This window comes from Hemiscyllium ocellatum, chromosome 32 (genome assembly GCF_020745735.1).
Source record: "Hemiscyllium ocellatum isolate sHemOce1 chromosome 32, sHemOce1.pat.X.cur, whole genome shotgun sequence".
Classification (NCBI taxonomy): domain Eukaryota; kingdom Metazoa; phylum Chordata; class Chondrichthyes; order Orectolobiformes; family Hemiscylliidae; genus Hemiscyllium; species Hemiscyllium ocellatum.
Window position 1 is genome coordinate 49,810,546 of NC_083432.1, and position 25,256 is coordinate 49,835,801.

General features: G+C 42.5%; 1 protein-coding gene across 3 annotated transcripts in view; it reads left to right on the forward strand.

Annotated features, from left to right (window-relative positions):
* The first annotated feature begins 2,292 nt into the window (after window positions 1–2,292).
* The window catches only part of smarce1 (SWI/SNF related, matrix associated, actin dependent regulator of chromatin, subfamily e, member 1), a 61,512-nt gene continuing 38,548 nt past the window's right edge, over window positions 2,293–25,256 (forward strand). For 2 of the 3 annotated variants that reach the window (XM_060848755.1, XM_060848757.1), the window contains exons 1-3: window positions 2,294–2,735; window positions 9,123–9,154; window positions 11,980–12,023. In XM_060848755.1, coding sequence (XP_060704738.1) covers window positions 9,148–9,154; window positions 11,980–12,023 — 51 coding nt within the window. In that variant the 5' untranslated portion in view covers window positions 2,294–2,735; window positions 9,123–9,147. Of the gene's footprint in view, window positions 2,736–8,649; window positions 8,808–9,122; window positions 9,155–11,979; window positions 12,024–25,256 lie in introns of all 3 variants that reach the window. The other variant, XM_060848756.1, reaches the window with a different exon arrangement.

The window sequence follows — 25,256 nt, forward strand, 5'->3', positions numbered from 1 at the left end:
CCAACCCCCAGTCTTCTGACACCTCACCTGTGACTACCGATGATACCTCAGCAAAAGGCCCAGCAATCACTTCTCTAGCTTCCCACAAGATTTTTGGGTACACCTGTCAGGTCATGGGGATTTATCCACATATTAAAAAAACTCTACATTATATTGAATTCAAACATCAACGTTTGCTGTGGGAGGATTCAAGTGTGGGAGTGTTTTGAATTATGAGCCCAGCTTTATTCCCACAATGCCATTGCCTCCCCAATTAAGATTCCACCACATTCCTTTCGATATACATGTGACCCAACCGGTAAGGATAGTAGTTATTTTACCTGAATGGCATGACCAAACTTGATGAATTTCTACAACAATGGTTACATGGTCATCATCTGACTTTTAATTACAGATTTTGTTTTTCATTTTGAACATGAGTCCTTGGGACATGAAAATAAAAGCAACATCCTGAAGTAATCATACTGGACCCGAAACGTTAATTCTTGTTTCTCTCTCCACAGAATGCTGCCAGACCTGCTGAGTCTCTCCAGCAGTTTTCATTTTTATCCAAACATTATTTTGTCTCTGAATTGCTTAACCAGCAACAGTAGCACTATGTTAAAAATTTCACAACACCAGGTTATAGGCCACAGGTTTAATTGAAAACACACTAGCTTTCGAAGCGTTGCTCCTTCATCAGGTGGTAGTAGAGGGCTCAATCCTAACACACAGAATTTATAGCAAAAATTCAGTGTGATGTAACTGAAATTATACATTGAAAAATTGATTGACTGTTAAACCTTTCTTCGGTTAGAATACCATGACAGTTTCACTTCTTTCATGTGTAAATCACAAACCTTGTTTTAAAAAGTTGCATTCTCAGGTTAGCTGTTAACAATGGTGATAGCTAGACAATATGTTGAAGATGTTAGCCCCTGTGTTCTCTGTCTATGCCATGATGTTTAGATTGATTCTAATCTAAACAGTGAGGTAATGGAGTTTTACATGAATTCATGCAGTTTTTGAGCTCAGAGTTCTACATGAATGCATGCAGTTTTTCAGCAAAGTACAATGTAACCCTGCAAGTACAAATTCACCCCACAAAATATACGTGTGCATGTGGGTCTTTGTCTGTCTGTGTGTGTGTCTGTCTAGGTTGGGGTTGTGAGTGTGAGAAAGTGCATGTGTGTGTGTGTATGTAGTGAGTGCAGAGTGTCTTAAGTCTGTGAGGGGGTGCATATGGGAGTGGGAGTGTGTGTGTGTGTCTGTCTGTGTGCACGTCTGTGTATATATGTGTCCGTGTGTATAGGAGTGCCTCTGTGTGTGTGTGTGTGTATATAGTGCAATGGTGGTCACCCGTAATGTGACATGAAACCAAGATCCTGGTTGAGGCGCTCTCTATGGGTATGGAACTTAACTATCAGCCTCTGCACGGCCACTTTTCACTGCTGCCTGTCCTGAAGTCCGCCTTGGAGGATGGTCACCAGAAGGATCATCAGTAGCACTACAGTATTGAGAAATAATTACCAACTAAATTTTAAGTTTTAGTTTCATGTAACCTTGCTAATTTGGTGTCGAGCTGAAAATGTGTTGCTGGAAAAGCACAGCAGGTCAGGCAGCATCCAAGGAGCAAGAGATTCGACGTTTCGGACATAAGCCCTTCTTCAGGAATTTGGTGTTGAGACAATCTTCATTCACCCCATAGGCTCTGATAGCAATCCCTAACCCCATTTCGTCGCCATGTTCATGGGGTTTCACAGTCACCAGTAACTGCCTGCCCAGGCTGGGTGAACAGTTCATTGTGTGATTTGATCAGAGTTGGGTATATTGAATGGGTTTGGATATTGTCCCTTACCTGTTGAATTTCAGTGACTATGTGACACGTTCCCAGTTCTGCAGCAAATTGGAATTAACATTTCTCAGGATAAGGAGGTTTCTCAGTGAGAGAGGAGATAAAATAAATCAGTGTGAAGGAAACAATACAGTAATGAACCTTAAATCAAACAGTTCTATTCAAAGAACCACACTAGATTTACAGTCTCTAGCAGCACATTCTTATGAAATGTTTTCTATTAAAAACGAAATTATGATTTTATAATATTCACACAACAATCTATAATAATCGAAATTGTAACAGCATCACATTAGGGTTTGTGTAATTTATTGAACTGAACTTTATTTGGAGGCTCGAATGTACGGTTGGTAATTACATTGATATTTGGCCTTGAGTCGGGACTTTTGAAAACTGCTTTGCAGATTCGGCGGAGTTGTTTATAATTTTATAAAATTCTGGCGGGCCCAGCGTGGAGGTTTAGTGGTACAGATCGGCTCAGGCCGAGGCGGCGGCTGTCTCTCGGGTATCGGGAGAGTTTTCTCCGGCCGCTATGGCCGGGTTTGGTTTGTGTGGAATGTGCGGGCTCGGTGCTCCCGGACAATAGGAGCCGCTCGCGCTCCATCCGCGCGCCTCCCGCCCCCGGCCCCGGGGCTCCAGACCCTGACCCAAACCTCCCGGGAACCGGAGACCCAGGCCCCCCGACCCCCATCCACACCTCAGCCCGCCATCGGAGACACCGGACGGAGAACACAGCCCCCGGTCCCTGCGGCCAGGGACACCATCCCCCCCCCCCCCCGTATCGGATGTCCATCCACACCCTCCCCTGGAATCAGTGACCACGGACAGAGTACAGCCTGCGGCTCCAACTGGACACAGGACTCCCGCCCCCGGGATAGGCCCGAGACTCCCCGCACTCTCCGTGAGTCCAAGTTTGATCTCTGGGGGAGGGGGTGGGGTGGCGGGGTAGGGAGAGGGTTGGGAGGGGATAGGGAGGGGGTGTGTGGGGGGGGTAGGGAGAGGGTGGGGGTGTGTGAGAGGGTGGGGGGGTGTGGGAGGGGATAGGGAGGGGGTGTGTGAGTGGGGGTGGGGGGGTGGCGGTGTGTGAGGGGGTAGGGAGAGGGTGGGGGGGTGGGAGGGGGTAGGGAGAGGGTGGGGGGGTGGGAGGGGGTGTGGGGGTGTGTTGGGGGGGTGGCGGGGTGGGGGTGTGTGAGGGGGTAGGGAGAGGGTGGGGGTGTGTGAGGGGGTGGGGGTGTGTGGGAGGGGATAGGGAGGGGGTGTGTGGGGGGGTGGCGGGGTGGGAGTGTGTGAGGGGGTAGGGAGAGGGTGGGGGTGTGTGAGGGGGTAGGGAGAGGGTGGGGGTGTGTGGGAGGGGATAGGGAGGGGGTGTGTGAGGTGGGGGTGGGGGTGTGTGAGGGGGTGGGGGGATATTCGTTCTGGGGTGAGATGAGATAAAGGGAGCAGTAAGAGGATGAGCTGGGGTGAGGGTGTAGTGATAAGGGAGTTTTTGAGGTTCACTGGGTGCTGCAGCATACAGTCATGGACAATATTCTGGAACTGATAGGGTGACTGATTCAATGAATTAAATTAGGGACAAAGTTTTTTTTTCATAGAATCCCTACAGCGTGGAAACTGGCCATTCGACTCTTCAAGTCCACACTGACCCTCTGAAGAGTATCTCACCCAAACTCATCCCTCTACATTTACGCCCAACCTACACATCCCCTGAACACTATGGGCAATTTAGCATAGTTAATTCATCTAACATGCATATCTTTGGAATGTGGGAGCAACCCCACGCAGACACAGACAGTCACCCGAGGCTGGAATCAAACCCAGGTCCCTGATGCTGTGAGGCCACACTACTATCCACTAGGTCAATGTCCCACTCCAAATTTAGATTAGATTCCCCTACAGATTTATCTCTCCACCCTGCAGGCACTCTGCCTCTATTCCTGATGAAGGGCTTTTGCCCAAAACATCGATTTTCCTGCTCCTTGGATGCTGCCTGAACTGCTGTGCTTTTCCAGCACCACTTTAATCTAGAATCTGGTTTCCAGTGTCTGCAGTCCTTGTTTTTACCTATATTCCCCTACAGTGTGGAAACAAGCCCTTCAGCTCAACAAATCTACACCGACCCTCCAAAGAGTAACCCACCCAGACCCATTTCCCTATTACTAATGCAATTAACACTATGGGCAATTTAGCATGGCCAATCCATCTGACCTGCACATCTTTGGGTTGTGGGAGGAAACCAGAGCACCCACAGAATGTGCACACAGACAGTCACCTGAGGCTGGAATTGAACCTGGGTCCGTAGTGCTGTGAGGCAGCACTGCTAACCATTGAATCATCATGCCACCCCTTGTGAATCTTGGGAAGATAGAAGGGAATGAATGGAGAGTGACCTAGCTAAGATATTTGGAACTGTAAAAGGTGTATACACACAAGATGCTTCTACTGTAGGACAGGAGGATCAGGATGTTATCAGTATAATAAGAAAGTGAGGACTGCAGATGCTGGAGAAGTAAGAGTCGAAAAGACTGGCGTTGGAAAAGTACAGCACATCAGGCAGCATCCAAGGAGCAGGAGAATCGACACTTTGGGCAGAAGCTCTTCATCATTCCTGGTGAAGGGCTTATGCCTGAAACATCAACTGTCCTCCTTGGATGCTGCTTGACCTGTTGTGCTTTTCTAATGCCTCTCTTCTGGATTCTGTTTTTGTCCTCAACTATTATACTGATAACAGAAATTGTTGGAGAACTTTATCAGGTTAGGCAGAATCTGTTGGGAGAAAGAGTTAACGTTTCAAGTCTGATGATTCTTCAGAACCTGGGTGGTTCGGGATTGGTTAGCTTAGTTGGCTGGACAGCTGGTTTGTGATGCAGAGTGACAACGTCATCCTCACTTGAGGTGTGATAACCCTCAGACTAAAGCACTTTGGGACCATGTCTGGTCTAGAGGACTCATTTTCACTTTATATCTCTTTTGCTGTTTCTCCACCATTTTCAACCCCTTTTTCTTTAGTTTGTCAAAAGTATAACCAGTATCAAAAGAAATTTTCAATATCTTTTTAATTCAAACGAAGAGTCCTACTGGATTTAAAATGTTACCTCTGTTTTTTTTTCTCTGGAGATGCCAGAATTGCTGAGTTTCTCCAGAATTCTTTGTTATACTAACCTTAGAATCCCTACAGTGTGGAAACAGGCCTTTTAGCCCAACAAGTCCACACCGATCCTTTGAAGAGGAACCCACCCAGACTCATTCCCCTACCCTATTGCCCTAACTAATGCACTTAACCTATACGTACCTGAAAGCTATGGGCAATTTAGCATGGCAAATTTACTTACCCTGCACATCTATGGATTGTGGGAGGAAACCAGAGCACCTGGTTAAACCCACTCAGACATGGGGAGAACATGCAAACTCCAAATAGACAGTTGCCCAAGGCTGGAATTGAACCCTGGTCTCTGGTGCTGTGAGGCAGTAATGCTAACCATTGTGCCACCATGTTAGGGGTGTGTTAGCTTTATAAGATAGTCACTTGTACGTCCATTTGGGAATTTGGGAAAAATGTCTACCCAGAGAGCAGTGAGAATCTGGGATTTGGTGAGCAATGCCAACCTGTCATGAGCATATAGTGCATTTAGGACAGGTAATGGGTTTTAACTTAGATAGCACCTTTTAAAATTGTGGAACATCACAAGTTGTTTTATAGCCAATCAGGTAAATTTTGTTATGCGGTTACTGCTGTTGCATAGCTAGTATGGTAGCCACTTTGTACACAGTGAGATGATAATGGCCAAGCTTTCAGTTTTATTCTTGTTGGTTTAGGGGTACAGATTGGTCAGAAAATTGAGCATAACTTTCCTGATTTCCTCAGAACAGTTACATTCACCTGGGAGGCTAGAAGGGGCCTTACTTTCCAATGAAACATTAAACGAGATGACATTAGAGTCCCATTGACACTCCTCCAATATTGCACTGGAGCATTAACATAGCTGAACTCAAGGGAGTAGGATTTGAACACTGAATTTTCCATGTTCAAAGGTGACCGTATTACCTATTGAGCCATAGCTAACATTGGTGTTCACTTGTGATCTTGGGGCTTTCTCAGCTTGAGACAGAGTATAGTGCAACCACAGCGATTTCCCAAATGTCTTCACTGTTAAAACAGAAGATTTTAAATGAAAATGCAAGCATTCTCCCTAATGTCTTGCTGAAAAATTACAGCTGATGAAAAGCATGAGTACTGTATTTTCTGTCAGACTTTTTGTTCTTCCCTTTGTTCAGTTCACATGGCACTGTATTGCCTCATTGGTCAGAGTTGAGGTCCTTTTCTCTCCTCCTGTCCCCTCCGAACATTTTTACACTCTACTCATGTCTCTCCGTCTGTCTGTCTTTCTGTACCTCCTTGCTTCACTGGCTGATTGCTCTGCAAATCTTGGTCTAGATCCTTGTGAGTCTGGATTGGGATGTGACCCAATACCTCAGATTACACGAGTGTTGCTGAACAAAATGACATGGTATTGAAAGTTTCTATCTTTGACTCTGTCAGTACAGATGTAAGAATACCCCAATTTTGAAGAGAACACCATTTATATTGCATGAGAAACAGAGTGCTGATTGGTTGCCAGGTAGACTCTGACTGATCAAGATGATGCCATGGAGAATGCACTAGGGAATCTGGTTGTAAATTTGCTCGCTGAGCTGGTATATTTGTTCTCTAATGTTTGATCACCATGCTAGGTAACATCATCAGTGAATCTCCACTGAAGCGTTGGTGATCTGCCCCGCTTGCTATTTATCTGTCTCGGTTTGTTGTGCTAGTGGACATCATTTCTGGTTCTGTTTCTAAGAGGTTGGTAAACGGGGTCCAAATCAATCTGTTTGTTAATGGATTTCCAGTTTGAATGCCAGGCCTCGAGGAATTCCCGTGTGTGTCTTTGTTTAGTTGTCTCAGGATGGATATATTATCCCATACGAACTGGTGTTCCTCTTTGTACGTATGGACACCAGTGATAGCTCGTCATGTCTTTTCGTGGCTAGTTGGTGCTCATGTACCCTTGTAGCTTGCTTCCTGCTCATTTATCCAATGTAGTGTTTGTTGCAGTCCTTTTGGGGTATTTTTGTATGTGACCTTTGTTCTGCTGGTTTTTGGTATGGAGCTATTTCAGTATGGTGGTAGGTTTGTGGGCTACCATGATGCTGAGGGGCTGGAGTAGTCTGGTCACCATCTCTGCGATGTCCTTGAGTACAGTAGGATGGATAGGGTCTCTACCTGTGTTGTGCCTTCCTGTTTATGTCTGTTGTGCAGGGATCGGTGTACTGCGCTTATCAGGTACCTGTTGTTCCTGAATATGTTGTACGGGTGTTTTTCCTCGGCTTCTCATAGTTCCTGGGTGCTGCACTGTGTTGTGGCTCATTTAAATAATGCAGCTCCATTTGTGGGTGTTTGGATGATTGCTCCAGTAGTTGAGGATCTGGTCAGTGTGTGGCTTTCCTGTTGATGCTGGTTGGCAGCTCCTCATTGGCTCTTTGTTCTCCCGTGCTATCTAGGAAAGGGAGTCTGTTATTGTTCTCTTCTTCTTTGGTGAACTTTATTCTGGTAAGAATGTTGTTTATGGGTTTCTTCTAATTTGTTGTGCTTTGTGATGACAAAAGTGTCATCCACATAGCAGACCCAAAGCTTGGGCAGAATCACGGGAAGGGCTGTTCATGCTAATCTCTGCATTACTGCTTCTGCCAGAAGTCCGACCAGTCTCACTGGGACAACACATCCATCCTGAGACAGGCTAAACAAAGATATACATGGGAATTCCTAGAGACCTGGCATTCAAACTGGAACTCCCTTAACAAACGTATAGATGTGAACCTCATTTACCAACCTCTCAGAAACTGAACTGGAAGTGATATCACCTATCATAACAAGCCGTGACAGATAAATCGTAAGCGGGGCAGATCGCCAAACGCTTACATGGAGGCTCACTGATGATGTTACCGAGCATGGTGACAAAATATCTGAGAACAAATCTACCAGCTCAGTGAGCAAATTTACAACCTGCACTACAAATCTTCTCCAAAATCTCAAGCACCATGGAATGGTGACCCCAGAACTCTTGTTTAGTTGAATACTTGCAGTATGTGGACAAGTTAATGTTGTTTGCAAGGAACCAAATATATATGTAGGTTTCAGCAAGTTTAAGTGAACCACATTGAGAGTTTGGTAATCTTAAATTGGTTGTTAGTGTAATTCTTTTCATACTCGGGATCATACAGTAAATACTGCCCCATTGAATAACTATTTGATGTTGGAAACTGTACGGAGTTTTGCAAGCACTGCGTGGTTGAGTGTGATCAGTACTGTCGAGACTGTAGTGCTGGAAAAGCACAGCTGGTCAGGCAGCATCCGAAGCCTCCTTCCTAATGAAGGGCTTGTGCCCGAAACATTGACTCTCCTGCTCTTTGGATGTTGCCTGACCAGCTGTGTTTTTGCAGCACCACACTCTCAACTCTGATCTCCAGCATCTGCAGTCCTCACCTTCCCTATGATCAATACTGTGTCTTTTGTTTACAGCTGAAGGAATATGCCAATTACGCTTTACATTTTTCATGATAATTTGAGTACTTTTCAAGACTGAAATTAGTAGCCTTAGACTCATTTATGATTTTGAAGATTTTATCATACAGTGGAGAATGATCATTAGTGGGGCTTAAAATGAGGCTCCAATATTTGCTAGAAGCCATGTATATTTCTGCATAGGCATTGGTCCTCTGCAGGTAAAGGTATTCATGTCACCATTGTACCTTTTTCAAATTAAATCAATAACTTTCAGGTGGCTGGCCCATTTCTTATGGCAGATCTTGATCAATCAGAGTGGACTTTCCTTCCTTGAATTTACTCGAAACCTTGGGGTAACTGCTCCCCAATGTGTTCTCGATGAAAACGCTTCACCTAACCAAACAGCACCTTGTTCCGTTTGCAGTGTAAATTGTAAGTAAATCCCTTTCGGATTTAATATTCTGACCTATGAGTGCATGATGAAAGCTTCAGCATGTCTTGTTTTAGCAATACTTCTTGCTTTTTGACTGCTCTTTTGAGTCAGGATGAGTATAATTTCCTGTAAAATTGTCCTTCAAAGTTGTTGGTGCATATAGAGCTGTGAGACCTTGGTACTCATTCCCAATCTATGCTGGTCATCAAAGCTCTCTATAAATGCAAGCTGTTCTTTATGTAATAAATAAATTGACTAAATGTACAGTTTTTGAAAGATTTTGCTTTGCTAATGTTTCTTTCTTTCTATTTCAGATTGTAAGAGGCTGGTGGCATCATCATGTCAAGTAAGCAAAACACAATTGTGATTTTGCATATGGTTTTGAATGCAATTGCAAATGTTAGCTGTAATATTTAGAAAATACAAGTTTTGTCAAAGTGACTTGGAGCTTTATTTACTTTGGGATGGTAAAGGTTTCATGAAGTCCGGATTCAGGACTGTTCTTTCTTCCACCTGCACCCTGCAATCTAGTTTATGTTGACGTTGAACCTGTGATGGCAGCTGAAGATTGTTACTGTGTTAATCTTCATTAATTTTGTGAAACAAAATTTTCTACTTCACAGTTGAAACAATTTTTCACTCCTTGTTTTCTCAGCATGGATCCAGGGTTTTTTTTCTCAGTGTTTTAATTAAATCACTCTCCTCCATGCTGATATGTTTTCCATAGTGCTTGCTGCATTTACTGATTGGCAGAGATAGTGGAAGTGTGATTGGTTTGATGGCCCACTAATTGCACTATAATGTATATAAGCTGTGTTCTGCACTGAGATGCAGCATATTCTTTTAAAAAAAACAGAGTGCATGCTCCAATTAATACAAACCTGCTGAAACTGCTAATAAAAGATCAGTCACTTTTGATTGGGTATCCCATCTACTCACTGTGCAACATTTCTGTGGAGTTTCATCATTTGTTGTTCAAATTCATTTTCTTGGGAAATGTCTCTCTTTATGTCTTGCATTTTTAAATATAATGTTTTATACATAAAACTGACTTTAACAATGTTATGAATTTTGCTTCTAGTAGCCACTAACCCTTTCAACATAGTTTAGTATGATTAGAGGGCTGATTGCTGAAGACAAACGATGACCAGAAGGTTCTTTGTTCTCTGGTCTATAAGTACTGGAATCAAATATAACCCTTTGTTGCCCTACTCAAAGCCAGTTAACTGAAAGTCCCACTGCTTTGGACACTGAATCTTCCTGGTGTAAATGGCTCTGTGCCATATTGTGTAATTTAATTTTCAGCCACTGAGCTGTCAAACATTTATTTTTTAACTATAATTTAAACACCAACTTTTTCCAATAGTTCTTTAGATTTTAAAAAAGTCATCTATTGAATGCAAAGTGTTGCCGATCTTAAATTATTAAATAATTATGGTTGTGTCATTGTTATCTTTGTTTATGTTAGTCGTTAATTGCTCATTGTTTCTGTGGGCAATCAGTATTCATTTTGGTCGTATACTGATGTAGTTTGTTTGTTCTGGTGGTTGAAGAGGGAAACTGAAAATGTGTTGCTGGTTAAAGCACAGCAGGTCAGGCAGCATCCAAGAAACAGGAAATTCGACGTTTCGGGCCAGAGCCCTTCATCAGGAATGAGGAGAGTGTGCCAGGCAGGCTAAGATAAAAGGTAGGGAGGAGGGACTTGGGGGAGGGGCGATGGAGATGTGATAGGTGGAAGGAGGTCAAGGTGAGAGTGATAGGCTGGAGTGGGGTGGGGGCGGAGAGGTCAGGAAGAAGATTGCAGGTTAGGAGGGCGGTGCTGAGTTCGAGGGAATCGACTGAGACAAGGTGGGGGGAGGGGAAATGAGGAAACTGGAGAAACTCTTGGTTGAAGAGGGAAGGCAGGAAGTAATAATAATCTGAGCATGTCTGTAATTATATGCAGGAGTGCTCCAGTGCAGGGAAGATGTGTGTTTGAATATTATACTTACAAAATGTTAAAATATTCCAAAAGTATGATTTTAATTTTGTTCAATAAACTGATGTATTACAAACAAATACACAAAATCTGTTCAAAAAACATATCATTTTGGGTGAAATGTTAAATTGCCCCAGGTGGGTGTAAGAGATCCCCATGGCACTAGTACAAATAAAAACAGGGAAGTTCTTCTTAGTTGGTATTTATTCTTCAACCAGGGTGATTTGATAGAATATCTGCCTGTCATGACATTGCCTTTTGTGGGATTCTGATCTGTGCAAATTAACTAAGATTTCCTACATTACGACAGTGACTATTCTTCTTAAGGCCTGCTGAAGTACTGCAGAGCCAAATGTTCTAAATGTTTCAGAAATGTAATTCTATATTTTCTTTCGTAATTTTACGATAAGGAAGATCATTGTAATTCCTTATCCAACAAAAACTTCTCTTCCTGTCACCAAATACAACTTCTCTCTAACTTTTCTATTTCTTTAGTCCATTTACTCTGTGTTGCTAGGCACTTTTAAACCTGTAAGATTGAAAGGGAAATTCTTTCATCTCAGTTCTAGCTCCCAATGCTGATATTAAACTCCTGTATTTCTGCTGGCTTCTCTCCTCCTCAGTGTACAATTGTTATGTTTCTCGTTCCAAATGGGAAGTTGGGAGGAAAATAACCTTTTTAAATGTCACAGATCTGGAAAGGAATGGAGCCATATCTGGTAGAAATATGCAGCTGCTGCTCGATCCAATATCTAAGAAGGAAAACAAATCTCCAGAAGTTTGTGACACAGCCTGTTCCTTAACCATGTAGTACAAGATGTGTAAGGTCTCTTCAGTTTGTCCTCCCCTTGGGAAAGTTCCTTTCTGCCTATTGGAATTTTCTCCTGAAGTGGTAGACCAGGAATTCTCCCTGGGTAATCAAATAAATAAAAAGGAAATTCTTCCAATATGAAGTTTTGTTAGGGATCAGGAAATCCCTGCAGAAACTGTACTTATTGAATGAGTTACACTGAAAGCTTGGACTCTTGGTTAAGATACTAAAATATACTTGGCACCAATGAAATTGTATTTGATAGGGATTTAAGACATCTTGTGAGACAGAATAGTAAAAATTAGGATTTTCCTATTAATGTGATTGATGTGATGTGCCCATAAAACAAAATTAAACGTTTTATTATTTTCTTCTGTTACAGAAAGACCATCTTATGCACCACCCCCTGCTCCTGCTCCCACCACTGTAAGTCTTATGTTTTTGTGAATTAATTAAAAATACATTTGTAAGTTGAATGACTATTGTAGAAATTTTAACTGGTTTACACAACTAATTCTTGAATCATGAAATGCAGTGATAGCATGTACTGGTGGGTTAAACATTTAGCCAAACCTTGGCCAGAACCTGACACAGGTGTTGTCATTGCCAACGGTTTAACCTTTTCTGTACAAAAAGTGGAAATTAACACATGATATAATGTCATATCCATTCTACAATAGTTTCCAGAATGTCTTGATTGTGGAGTGAGTGTGTGTGTAAGACTGGGGACTTAGGAAGTTTTGACTGTATTCTTTTACAGTTAAGCAGGTAAACTACTAATGTTGCAAAAAAAATTAATGCGCAAGTATGGTTAAAGACTGTCAGAGAAGAAGGATGCATTGGTAGATTGCATAGTTTCAAGCCTTTGTGAGACAATACTAGTGAATGTCATTTTGCAGTCTGACTTGGCTGAATGTTTTGTTCTGGTGTTATGTATAGTTATTTTTCAAAGTAACAGTGAGACATGTTTGTATAATGTTAGTTGAGGCAGTCGGGGGAATAGCCTGATTATGTGTCATTTGGGGGCTGGAGGAGTGTGAATTATGTATAAGTGGCTACGTTGTCTATAGAATTGATAAGTATAAGGTTTTTGCTTTGTAGTATTGCAAAACCAGCTGATACTAGATGTTGGATTTGACCAATAAATGAAACAAAATAATAAGACAATAAGATAAAGGAGCAGAATTAGGCCATTCGGCCCATAAAATCTGCTCTGCCAGTTAATCATGGCTGATATGTTTCTCAATCCCATTTTCCTGATGGCTTCACATTACCTTTGATCCCCTTGCTCAACAAGAACCTATCTATCTCTGACTTAAATATGCTGTGACTTGACCTCCACAGACTTCAACAGCATTGAGTTCCACAGATTCACCACCTTATAGCTGAAGAAATTCCTTCACATCTCAGTTCTGAAGGGTTGTCCTAGATGGTGCCTTGGTTCTTAGTCTCTCCTACTTCTCCATGTCGCTGTATCCAGGTCTCTCCGTTTTCTGTAAGTTTCAGTGAGATCCCCTCTCCTTATTCTTCTAAACTCTCATCAACTACAGACCCAGAATCCTCAAACGATCCTCATATGACAAACCCTTCAATCTTGGAATCATTCTCATGAAGCTCCTCTGGACTCTCTTCAAGGCCTGTGCATCCTTTCTTAGATGCAGAATCCAAAACTACTCTCAATATGTGATCTGACCAGTGGGTTATACTGGTCACTGCTCTTGTTTTCTAGCATTGAAAGGAATGCTGATATTGTTAAACCTGCATGTTAACCTTAAGAGAATCCCAATTCCCTTTGTGCTTCACATTTTCAGAGCCTTCCCCCATTTGGAAAATAGTCAAGCTTCTATTCTCCAACCAAAATGCATAACCTTACATTTTGCACATTGTGTTCCATCTGTTAATTCTTTGCCTGTTCAAGTCCTTCTGCAGCCTCCCTACGTTCTCAATATTCCCTGTTGTCCACCTATCTTTGTCATCTCAAAACCTAGCAACAATGCCCTCAGTTCCTTCATCCAGATCATGAATGAATAATGTGAATAATTATGGTCCCAACACTGATCCACTAGTTACTGGCTGTTGTCCTGAAGAATACACCTATGTGCCCACTCTCTGCCTTTTGTCAGTCAACTAATCCTCTCCCCATGCCAGTATCTTGCTTCTAAAACCATGGGCTCCTATCTTATTTAGCAACCTCCTGTGCAGCACATTGTCAAAGACGTTCTGAAATGGAAGTGTTATGTTCTTTAAATGGTGTGACCTATTACATTGGCCATACCTAAAGATAATTTTGGAATCCTGCTTCCCCTATTTTTAAAGTTGTCAGACGTGTTCTAAAACCACTAGCTTAGAGAAATTTTCATGTAACAACAGAAAATCCACTGTCTCTTCGAGCCAGTAAAGAAGGCTTTGCAAATGAAAACCACATTGGATGAATGCATATTGAAGGCTAAATATGCCTGTCGGCTAGTCTAATCTTTGATGCTGTGGTTCTTGGATATTTCAACATTGTCATGATGTTTCAGTGTAGCATATGCTGTACTGCTTTTTCAAGTATTAAAGTCTTGACCATGATATTTTGAGTGTGGCTGTATTTAGAAAGGGGAGAAGTTCAAGTTTGCTTGGCTTTTGTATATTTACCATTTGCAGTGAATGAGGTCTATTCTTGCCTTCATTTTACTTGTGCAGTGATCCAACTCTCAAAGTAATTTTATGCATGGAGAATTTGGGATTTAAATTTTTTACAGTTTTGTTTTGGTTTAAAAGTTTATGGGGTAAACCCCATCTTGTGCAGTGATGCAGTACAGTGCATATCAGATTGACTACTAGTTATACATGGTGATGGATACTTCGGTTCCATTGCAGTTTGTGGAATTAAATATCAGGTGTTATAGTCAGTCAAATATCCTCCATTTTGTGCCACCCTTCTACTGTAGCACTCTCTGAGGGATAAATTTATATTCTTGCATTTGTTGATGTCTGGATGGTATTGTTTTCAGTTTCTTGATCAAAATGTAATAGACACCCTAATTTCAGACTAATTTAAGTACGAAACTGACACTGGTTTGTTGAAGATACTGATTGGGTGATTTGGTGCCACCCCCCCGCTCAATTTGCTATCAGAGCTGATATATGTATATGCTTATTGAAAATAATTATAAGCACATTTAAGTTCTGATTCTCCAGCAGTACTATATTCTTGGCTTTTAGAAAGCATTTCAGGATGGATATCAAACTGTGCTTTTAACTTTTCAAGATTGATGGGTTTTCTTGAGTATTAAACTGAAAACGATTTTGGAAATGTTGTGTGTCACAGGGAAATGAGGTGCCATGCTGAAACAAGAAGTTTAGTTAATGTATGCTATTTAAGTTGCTGAACACTCCGTAGAGATTTTAAACATGTAAATGCTGGAAGTCTGCTGCTGCATCATTGGTGTCTACAGAAAGCACAGTAAGTTTGTTTTAAGTGGGAATATCATAAATGTTCTGATATGAACATGCAAACAGTGCTTTTCTTTCAGATGCTGATGAATCTGTATATTTCTAACATTGTCAGTTATTACTGTTTCTTTTTCAGAATAAGCTGTGGTCCCTGTATTGTGAGTCGTAATATTGACCCTTCTTTCCCACCCGGCATTTTCATAGAACGTAGAAAAGTACAGCCAGAACAGGCCCTATGGCCCACAATGTTGTGCTGAGGTTTAGTCCTAATGTAAAATATAGTAACTTAACCTACACACCCCTCTACTCACTGTTATCCATGGGCATGTCCAGCAGTCACTTAAATGTCCTCAATGACTCTGCTTCCACCATCACAGCTGGCAACATATTCCATGCATTCACAACTCTCTGCGTAAAGAACCTACCTCTGACATCTCCTTTATACCTTCCTCCTAATGTCTTCAAACTATGACTCCTCGAACCAGTCATTCCTGCCCTGGGGAAAAGTCTCTGGCTATTGACTCTTATCTATTCCAGTCATTGTTGTGGTTCTGTTCGCCGAGCTGGAAGTTTTTGCTGCAAACGTTTCGTTCCCTGGCTAGGGAACATCATCAGTGCTATTGGAGCCTCCTGTGAAGCACTGCTTTGATGTTTCTTCCGGTATTTATAGTGGTTTGTTCTTGCCGCTTCCGGGTGTCAGTTTCAGCTGTAGTAGTTTGTATGTGGGGTCCAGGTCCACATCGACCTGGACCCCACATACAAACTACTACAGCTGAAACTGACACCCGGAAGCGGTAAGAACAAACCACTATAAATACCGGAAGAAACATCAAAGCAGCGCTTCACAGGAGGCTCCAATAGCACTGATGATGTTCCCTAGCCAGGGAATGAAACGTTTGCAGCAAAAACTTCCAGCTCAGCGAACAGAACCACAACAACGGACACCTGAGCTACAAATCTTCAACCAGACTTTATTCCAGTCATTATTTTGTACACCTCGATCAGGTCTCCTCTCTTCCTCCTTCTCTCCAGAGCAAAATGTCCGAGCTTATTCAACCTTTCTCCATAAGGCAAGCCCTTCAGTCCAGGCAGCATCCTGGTAAACCTTCTTTGCACCCTCTCCAAAACCTCTGTATCTTTTCTACAGTAGGGCGACCAGAACTGGACACAATATTCCAAGTGTGGTCTCACCAGGGACTTGGAGAGCTGCAGCAAAACTTCGCGACTCTTAAACTTGATCCCCCAGTAAATGAAAGCCAAAACACCATATGCTTTCTTAACAACCCTATCCACTTTTGTGTCAACTTTGAGGGATCTATGTACTTGCACACCCATATCCCTCTGTTCCTCCACACTGCCAAGAATCTTGTCTTTAATCCTATATTCAGCATTCTAGTTCGACCTTCCAAAATGCAGCACTTCGCATTTATCCAGGTTGAACTCCATCTGCCATTTCTCAGCCCAGCTCTGCATTCTGTCTGTGTTGCGCCGCAGCCTGCAGTAGCCCTCTATACTATCTACGATACCTCCAACCTTTGTGTCATCCGCAAATTTACTAACTCACCCCTCAATCTCCTCATCCAAGTCATTTATAAAAGCTGCAAAGACCCCACTCGACACTGACCTCCAGGCAGAATACTTTCCATCTGCAGCCACACTCTGCCTTCTGTCAGATAGCCAAATCTCCCTGTATCCCATACTTCCTGTCTTTTATGAATGTGTCTACCATGGGGAACCCTACCAAATGCCTTGCTGAAACCCACATACACCACATCCACTGCTCGACTGTCGTTGACCTGTCTTGACACCTCCTCAAAGAAGTTAATGAGATTTGTGAGGCATGACCTGTCCTCACAAAGCCATGCTGACTGCCTTTAATCACACTATGTTTTGCCAAATAGTCATAAATCCTATCTCTCAGAATTCTTTTCAAAACTTTGCTGACCACAGACATAAGACTGACTGGTCTGTAATTGCCAGGGATTTCCCTACTACCCTTCTTGAAAAGAGGAACAACGTTTGCCTCCTTCCAATCCTCCGGTATGATTCTGCTCGCCGAGCTGGAAGTTTTTGCTGCAAACGTTTCGTTCCCTGGCTAGGGAACATCATCGGTGCTGTTGGAGCCTCTTTGTGAAGCGCTGCTTTGATGTTTCTTCCGGTATTTATATTGGTTTGTCGTGGAGGAACCGGAGTTGTTCATATGTTGCGCTGAGGCGGTTAGCGCAGGATTCCCATCTCCTGGCTTGTTTCAGCTTTTCTCGCCCGTAAGTGTTTAAAATCTGATTGAAGATTTGTAGCTCGGGTATCCGTTGTTGTGGTTCTGCTCGCCGAGCTGGAAGTTTTTGCTGCAAACGTTTCATTCCCTGGCTAGGGAACATCATCAGTGCTGTTGGAGCCTCGTGTGAAGCGCTGCTTTGATGTTTCTTCTGGTATTTATTTGGTTTGTCGTGGAGGAACCGGAGTTGTTCATATGCGAACGAAACGTTTGCAGCAAAAACTTCCAGCTCGGCGAGCAGGACCACAACAACGGATACCCGAGCTACAAATCTTCAATCAGATTTTAAACCTCCGGTATGACTTCTGTGGAGAGGGAGGAGACAAATATCCTCGCCTGCTGCTTAGCAACTTCCTTTCTTGGTTCCCGGGGCAGCCTAGGATACATCTGGTCTGGCCCTGGGGATTTTTCAATCTTAATGTTTTCCAAAATTTCTAGCACATTAACTTCATCAATCTTGATCTGATCAAGACTGAGTCCCAGCTCCTCTAAGTTTTCATTTACAACAAGTTCCCTTTCCTTGGTGAAAACCGAAGCAGAAAACTCATTTAGGGCTTCCCCTATCTGCTGAGACCCTACGCACAAGTTCCCTCCGCTATCCCTAATCGGCCCTGCCTTCTCCCTGATCAATCTCTTATTCCTCACTATGAGTAAAATGCCTTTGGGTTTTCCCAGTCCTTCTTGCCAAGCCTTCGTGCCACCTCCTGGCTGTCCTCAGCCCATTTCTGAGCTTTCTAGCAAGCCTATAATCCTCTAAACCTGTGCTAGATCCTTGCTTCTTCCACTTTACGTAAGCTGCCTTCTTCCTTTTGACAAGAAGTTCCTCTGTTCTCGTCATCCAAGATTCCTTAATCTTATCCCTTCTTACCTGTCTCAGAGGAACAAATTCGTGCATCACTCGCAACAACCTAACCTTAAATAATTTTCACATGTCTGCTGTGCCCTTTCTGTGGAACAATTGCTCCCAGTCTATACTTCCCAACTTCTGTCTGATAGCATCATAATTTCCTTTTCCCCAGATGAATATCTTCCCTTGGTAATTGTTCCTTTCCCACTCCAGTGCTATGCTAAATGTGAGGCAGTTGTGACCGTTTTCACCAAAGTGCTCTCCCATCTCGAGATCTGACACCTGTCTTGGCTCATTGCCAAGCACCAAATCCAAAATGACCTCTCCCCTCTCCCAAAAGTAATTTGACTTACTTTTCCTGGTTCCTATGCATCAGTATGTAGGCTGAGGTGATTGAGCTGGAAGGGAACTTCCATCCTGATGAATGTGATTTACCTTCTGTCATAATCTCTGTTTACACTGAGGGAGTACCACACCTTGTAGCAAAGTTCGAAAACAGAAATTGCTGGAAAAGCTCAGCAAGTCTGGCAGCAGTTGGGGAGAGAAATCAGAGTTAATGTTTCAGGTTCAGTGATCTTTCTTCAGAAGTGTAGCAAAGTTGTTCTCTGTGTGGAATTGAGAGTGCCAATCCCCATGCTATTGCTATGTGTCATGATACAGTGATCACTGAATGGCAACTGAGTGCATGTTGTGAAGAGACGGAAACTTTTTCTCCTGGAGGCTGTGTAAACAGTCCACATTAAAACCTACTGTCAGAATTCATCACTCGAGCAGTTTGAGGGAGGGAGCATAGCAGTTGAAAGTACCAATGCAATACCCCTGCTGTTGTTAAGTGCACTCATTGTTTTACAAATGACTGCCATGTAAGTAAAAAGAGTGTGATTCAAGTTTAGTTACAAAAAAGTAATTATACCCTGTCATTTTTATTTCAATTGACCCTGCACAAGACAGGATTTAAGTTTCCAAGTCAGGTGTAGCTCATTTTTTGCAACGTGGAAGTTTATATTGAGACAGTGCACTGGCTATTTAAATAAAATGGGGTGTGCAGTGAAAGAGGGAAGGTTTAATCCTAAGGGATTATTGCCCTGCATGTGAATATATTATAGTCTTAAATTTCTGAATTTGTGTTTTTGTATCATTGACTGTAATCCATTTAAAATGGGATGTTCACAATTGGTGTTAAAATCACAGTGATGGGAAAATCTAGGGCTAGTTGTCCCTTTGCTTGCACTTGCTTATTGTTTTTCTTCTCAGCTTAAGTGACTCTAAGCACTTTGCTTCTAAGAGAGTGTTTTGATTGGGAAGAATATTCTGGGAAGCACTTTATTCTTTAAAAGCAGTCTCTGGAAAGCTCTGTTTCTTAGTTTTCTGAAATCCTGCCCCCTGAAACATGACCCACAAGAGGAGTGATACATGAAGAGGTTTTGTAAGATAAATAGCCTTCTGCTCACTGAGCTCCCCTTTCAAATACTTTAGCATCTGTCGGCATCTGGCTACATTTTGACTATTCTAGATAGAATCATAGAATCCCTACAGTGTGGAAACAGGGCCCTCGGCTCAACAAGTCCACACCGACCCTCCAAAGAGTAACCCACCCAGACCGATTCCCCTACACTATTATCCAATGTTTACCCCTGACCTATACATCCCTGAACTTGATGGGCAATTTAGCATGGCCAATTTGCCTAAGCTGCACATCTTTGAACTGTGGGAGGAAACTGGAGCACCCTGAGGAAATCCATGCAGAGACAGGGAAAATGTGCAAACTCCACACAGTCGTCCTAGGCTGGAATTGAACCCGGGTCTCTGGCGCTGTGTGACCTTGATATCTATTATATTATCTTTTTCTGTGTTCTCGTTCTTATCAAGGTTAAACTAACACTTTCATTCATTTTCGTTTTGTCCCTTGATTCTACTTATATGCAGGGTTTTTGAAATGATATTATAGATTTGCTTGGTTTATAAATTTAATTAATTGTATGTTTAATTGTATTCAGATAGTGGATGTTAATTGACGACTCCTGTGTGCTTGTACATTTGTAGATATTTTGTAATTCACTTGTTCAGAGATATTATTACATACCTCTGGAGTAGGTGGGACTTGAATGTAAGAACAGATTTAAGGTTATTGTGGCCCCTACCTCTGAGCCAGAAGATTCAGGTTCAAGTTCCACCTATCGAGCAGGTGTAGTCTAACAGGCTTGAATAGGTTTATTAAAACTAATTTTGGCAGTGGAATGATTGGCTCAGTTGGTTTGATGATTGATGGCGATCATTTTGATGTTGACAGCATTGGGTTTGGTCTCTGTTCAGCTGGGCCTGGTGGATACAGGGCCTGTTTCTGACTTTTGGAGTTTGTGTCAAGCTTCCTTAACTTGCATGTCTTGTGGTGCAGCAGTGCTGTCCTTCTCTCTGGACCAGAAGATTCAGTCTCGCCCCTTCTGGATGTATGTAATCACATGTCTGAACAGATTGATTAAAAATGTTTCTTTAGGAGCAGGTAAGGGGTCTTGTAGTGTGGTAACAGTGTCCCTACCTCTAATGAAATGTCCAGGTTCAAGTACAAGTTCCACCTAAGGCATGAATACTTGAGAGATGTGTCAGAACATCTCTGAATAGGTTGCTTATTTTTATATTAGAACATATTGAAAGACTTGCAGTGCAAGATTTTGTAAACAAAAGATTACAAGCAATACTCCTTCAACTGTGTGTGTGTGTACGCGCACGCACACGCATGCCGCTATGCAGCAATTGGGTATGTGCAGTGTTGGAAACGAATAGACCAAAATAAGTAATGCTCCTTTTGAAATGCATGCATCAATCTTAGACACTGCTCAGTACAAGGAGTTGAAGTTAGAAGAAATATTGCTTGCTGGATGACATTAGGTTATTTGTTTTTTAACCTTTCTCCCACAATCTTGTATAACTATACAAGGTATGGTGGTTCAGTGGTTAGCACTTTCATCTCACAGCGCCAGGGACCCGGGTTTTATTCCAGCCTTGAGCGACTGTGCAAATTCCACACAGACAATCTCACCATGTCTTCATGGGGTTCCTTCAGGTGTTCAAGTTTCCTCCTACAGTCCAAAGATGTGCTGGTTAGGTGATTAGCTAAACTGTAGGATTCTGAGTTTGACTTTGATATCCAGGCAGTTTGATGTCTTGTCAGCCTAACATGTGAAGAATAATCATGAAGGGCATGGATAGGGTGAATAGCTAAGGTCTTTTTTCTTGGATGGGATGTCCAAAACTAGAGAGCATGGGTTTAAGGTGAAGAGAGAAAAGATTTGAAAAGGACTTGAGGGGTAACTTTTTCACACCCAGGGTGGTGCATGTATGGAACGAATTGCCAGAGGAAGTGGTGAAGGCAAGTATAATTACAACATTTAAGAGGCATCTGGATGGGTAGATGATCAGAAAGCGGTTAGAGGGATATGGGCCAAAAGCTGGCAAATGGGACTAGGTCAGATTTGGAAGTCTGGTTGGCACAGATGAGTTGAATGGAAGAGTCTGTTTCCGTGTTGTATGACTCTAATTGCCTCTTGTGTATGGTCTTAAATTGCTGAAGGATCTGTAGTGTCAGCACTTTGAAGAGATGGGAGAAAATTGGCAAAAATGAAGCATTTATTTAATACACATAGAACCAACTGCAACATTTATAGATGTGAATTTATGTTTTGAAGTACTGGCTTGGTGAATAGACTATTAAACAAAATCCATTTAAGTCGATTTGATCCAGGCCATAGATTAAAGCAAGAGGTACCTGGAGATTTTCACACTTTGCACAACTCCTTGCTTTTTGCATTTTCCAACTTAGCGAGGGTTGCATCCCTCACCACCTGAAGCAGAACCAGTCAAGCAGCTATATCCTTTAGGAGTTGACCAGCCCGTTCAGTAGTGGTGCTGCCTGAGCCACACTTGATGGATGTTGAAATATTCCACTCAGTATATTTTTTGCCCTTGGCAGTCTCCAGGCTTCCTCCAGTGTGATGGAGCACTGATTATTCAGCCAAATTGGGTGTGATAGGTTTAAATCATCAGGATGTTTCCTTGACTTGGTGTAGTAAAATTTCATGGGGTCCAAAGTCAATGTTGAGGACTCCCAAGCCAACTCTATCATGACTGTATACCTTTGTGATATCACTCTGCTAGGTCTGACCTGCTAGTGGGACAAGGGAATGCTGGATGACTAAAGAAATTGAGGTTTTGGTTAAGAAAAAGAAGGAAGTAATATCAGGTATAGACAGGATAGATCAACTGAATCCTTAGAGTATAAAGACAGTGGAGGATACTTAAGAGGGAAATCAGAAGGGCAAAAAGGGAACGTGAGATAGCTTTGGCAAGTAGAGTTAAGGAGAATCCAAAGGGTTTTTACAAATACATTAAGGACAAAAGGGTAACTAGGGAGAGAATAGGGCCCCTCAAAGATCAGCAGGAGTCACAGGAGATGGGGGAGATACTAAACGAGTATTTTGCATCAGTATTTACTGTGGAAAAGGACATGGAAGATTGAGAATGTAGGGAAATAGATGATGACATCTTGAAAAGTATCCATATTACAGAGGAGGAAGTGCTAGATGTCTTGAAATGTATAAAAGTGGATAAATCCCAGGACCTGATCAGATGTACCCTAGAACCCTGTGGGAAGCTAGAGAAGTGATTGCTGGGCCTCTTGCTGAGATATTTGTATCATCGATAGTCACAGGTGAGGTGCCAGAAGACTGGACGTTGGCTAGCATGGTGTCATTATTAAGAAAGGTGGTAAGGGCAAGCCAGGGAACTATAGACTAGTGAGCCTGACCTCGGTGGTGGGCAAGTTGTTGGAGGGAATCCTGAGGGACAGGATGTACATGTATTTGGAAAGGCAAGGGTTGATTAGGGATAGTCAACATGGCTTTGTGCGTGGGAAATCATGTCTCTCAAACTTGATTGAGTTTTTTGAATTTGAAGATGCAGGTGGTGTACAAAGTTAAGAATCACACAACACCAGGTTACAGTCCAACAGGTTTAATTGGAAGCACTAGCTTTCAGAGCGCCACTCCTTCATCAGGTGGTTGTGGAGTTTTTTGAAATAACAAAGAGGATTGATGAGGGCAGAGCAGTAGATGTGATCTATATGGACTTCAGTAAGGTGTTCGACAAGGTTCCCCATGGGAGACTGATTAGCAAGGTTAGATCTCATGGAATACAGGGAGAACTAGCCATTTGGATACAGAACTGGCTCAAAGGTAGAAGACAGAGGGTGGTGGTGGAGGGTTGTTTTTCAGACTGGAGACCTGTGACCAGTGGAGTGCCACTGGTCCACTATTTTACATCATTTATATAAATGCTTTGGATGAGCATAAGAGGTATAGTTAGTAAGTTTGCAGATGACATCAAAATCGGAGGTGAAGTGGATGGCGAAGAAGGTTATCTAAAATTACAATGGGATCTTGATCAAAAGGGCCAATCGACTGAGAAGTGGCAGATGGAGTTTAATTTAGATAAATGCGAGGTGCTGCATTTTGGAAAAACAAATGTTAGCAGGACTTCTACACTTAATGGTAAGGTCCTAGGGAGTGTTACTGAACAAAGAGAAGAGAAGGTTTAGGGGAGATCTGATAGAAGTGTATAAGATGATTAGGGGTTTAGATAGGGTAGATACTAAGAACCTTTTACCGCTAATGGAGTCAGGTGTTACTAGGGGACATAGCTTTAAATTAAGGGGTGGTAGGTATAGGACAGATGTTAGGGGTAGATTCTTCACACAGCGGGTTGTGAGTTCATGGAATGCCCTGCCCGTATCAGTGGTGAACTCTCCTTCTTTATGGTCATTTAAGCGGGCATTGGATAGGCATTTGGAAGTTATTGGGCTAGTATAGGTTAGGTAGGATTCGGTCGGCGCAACATCGAGGGCCGAAGGGCCTGTACTGCGCTGTATCCTTCTATATTCTATGTTCTATGTAAAGAGACCTTGGAGTGCAGATTCATAGCTCCTTGAAAGTGGAATCGCAGGTAGGTAGGTTAGTGAAGAAGGCGTTTGGTATGCTTTCCTTTATTGCTCAGAGTATTGAGTTGGGAGGACATGTTGTGGCTGTACAGGACCTTGGTTAGGCCACTGTTGGAATATTGTGTGCAATTCTGGTCTCCTTCCTATGGAAAGATGTTGTGAAACTTGAAAGGATTCAGAAAGGATTTATAAGGATGCTGCCACAGTTGGAAGATTTGAGCTATAGGGAGCGGTTGAATAGACGAGGGCTGGTTTCCCAGGAGCTGGGGAGTGACCTTATAGAGGTTTATAAAATCATGAGGGACATGGATAGGGTAGATAGACAAAGTCTTTTCCCTGGGGTTGAGGAGTCCAGAACTAGAGGGCATTGGTTTAGGATGAGAGGAGAAAGATATAAAAGAGACCTAAGGGGCAATTTTTTCACGCAGAGAGTGGTACATATATGGAATGAGCTGCCAGAGGATGTGGTGGAGGCTGGTACAATTGCAACATCTAAGAGGCATTTGGATGGGTATTTAAATAGGAAGGATTTGGAGGGATATGGACCGGGTGCTGGCAGGTGGGACTAGATTAGGCTGGGCTATCTGGTTGACATTGACGAGTCTGTTTCCATGCTGTACATCTCTATGACTGTATGACTCTAAAAGGTACCCAGGGATGGTGGTTGTGTTTGGGACAGTGTCTGTTAGATTTGATTCTGTAAGCAAGACTCCATCAGGTTGTGGGATCGCCTTCCCACTATTGCTGCAAGCCCCCAGATGTTGGTAAGGATGCCAAGTTGCCTTTCTTTCCTTTGTTTGTTTATTTTATATAGTGTTTAGATACCACCGAGTAGCTCTCCGGACCAATTTAGAGAATGGTTAGGAGTTGACTACATTGCTGAATCACATATAAGCTAGACAATGTAAGGATGACAGATTTCCTTCCCTGAAGGTCATTACTGAACCAGATGGGTTTTATGATAGTTGACAATGGTTACACGGTTGCTATCAAGCAAGCTCTTCATTTTAAATTAGTAATAAATTCAAAGTTCACCATCTGCGACAGTTGGATTTGAGCCAGTGTCCCCAGAACATCGAATAAATGTAAACTGCAGGAGAAACTCAGCAT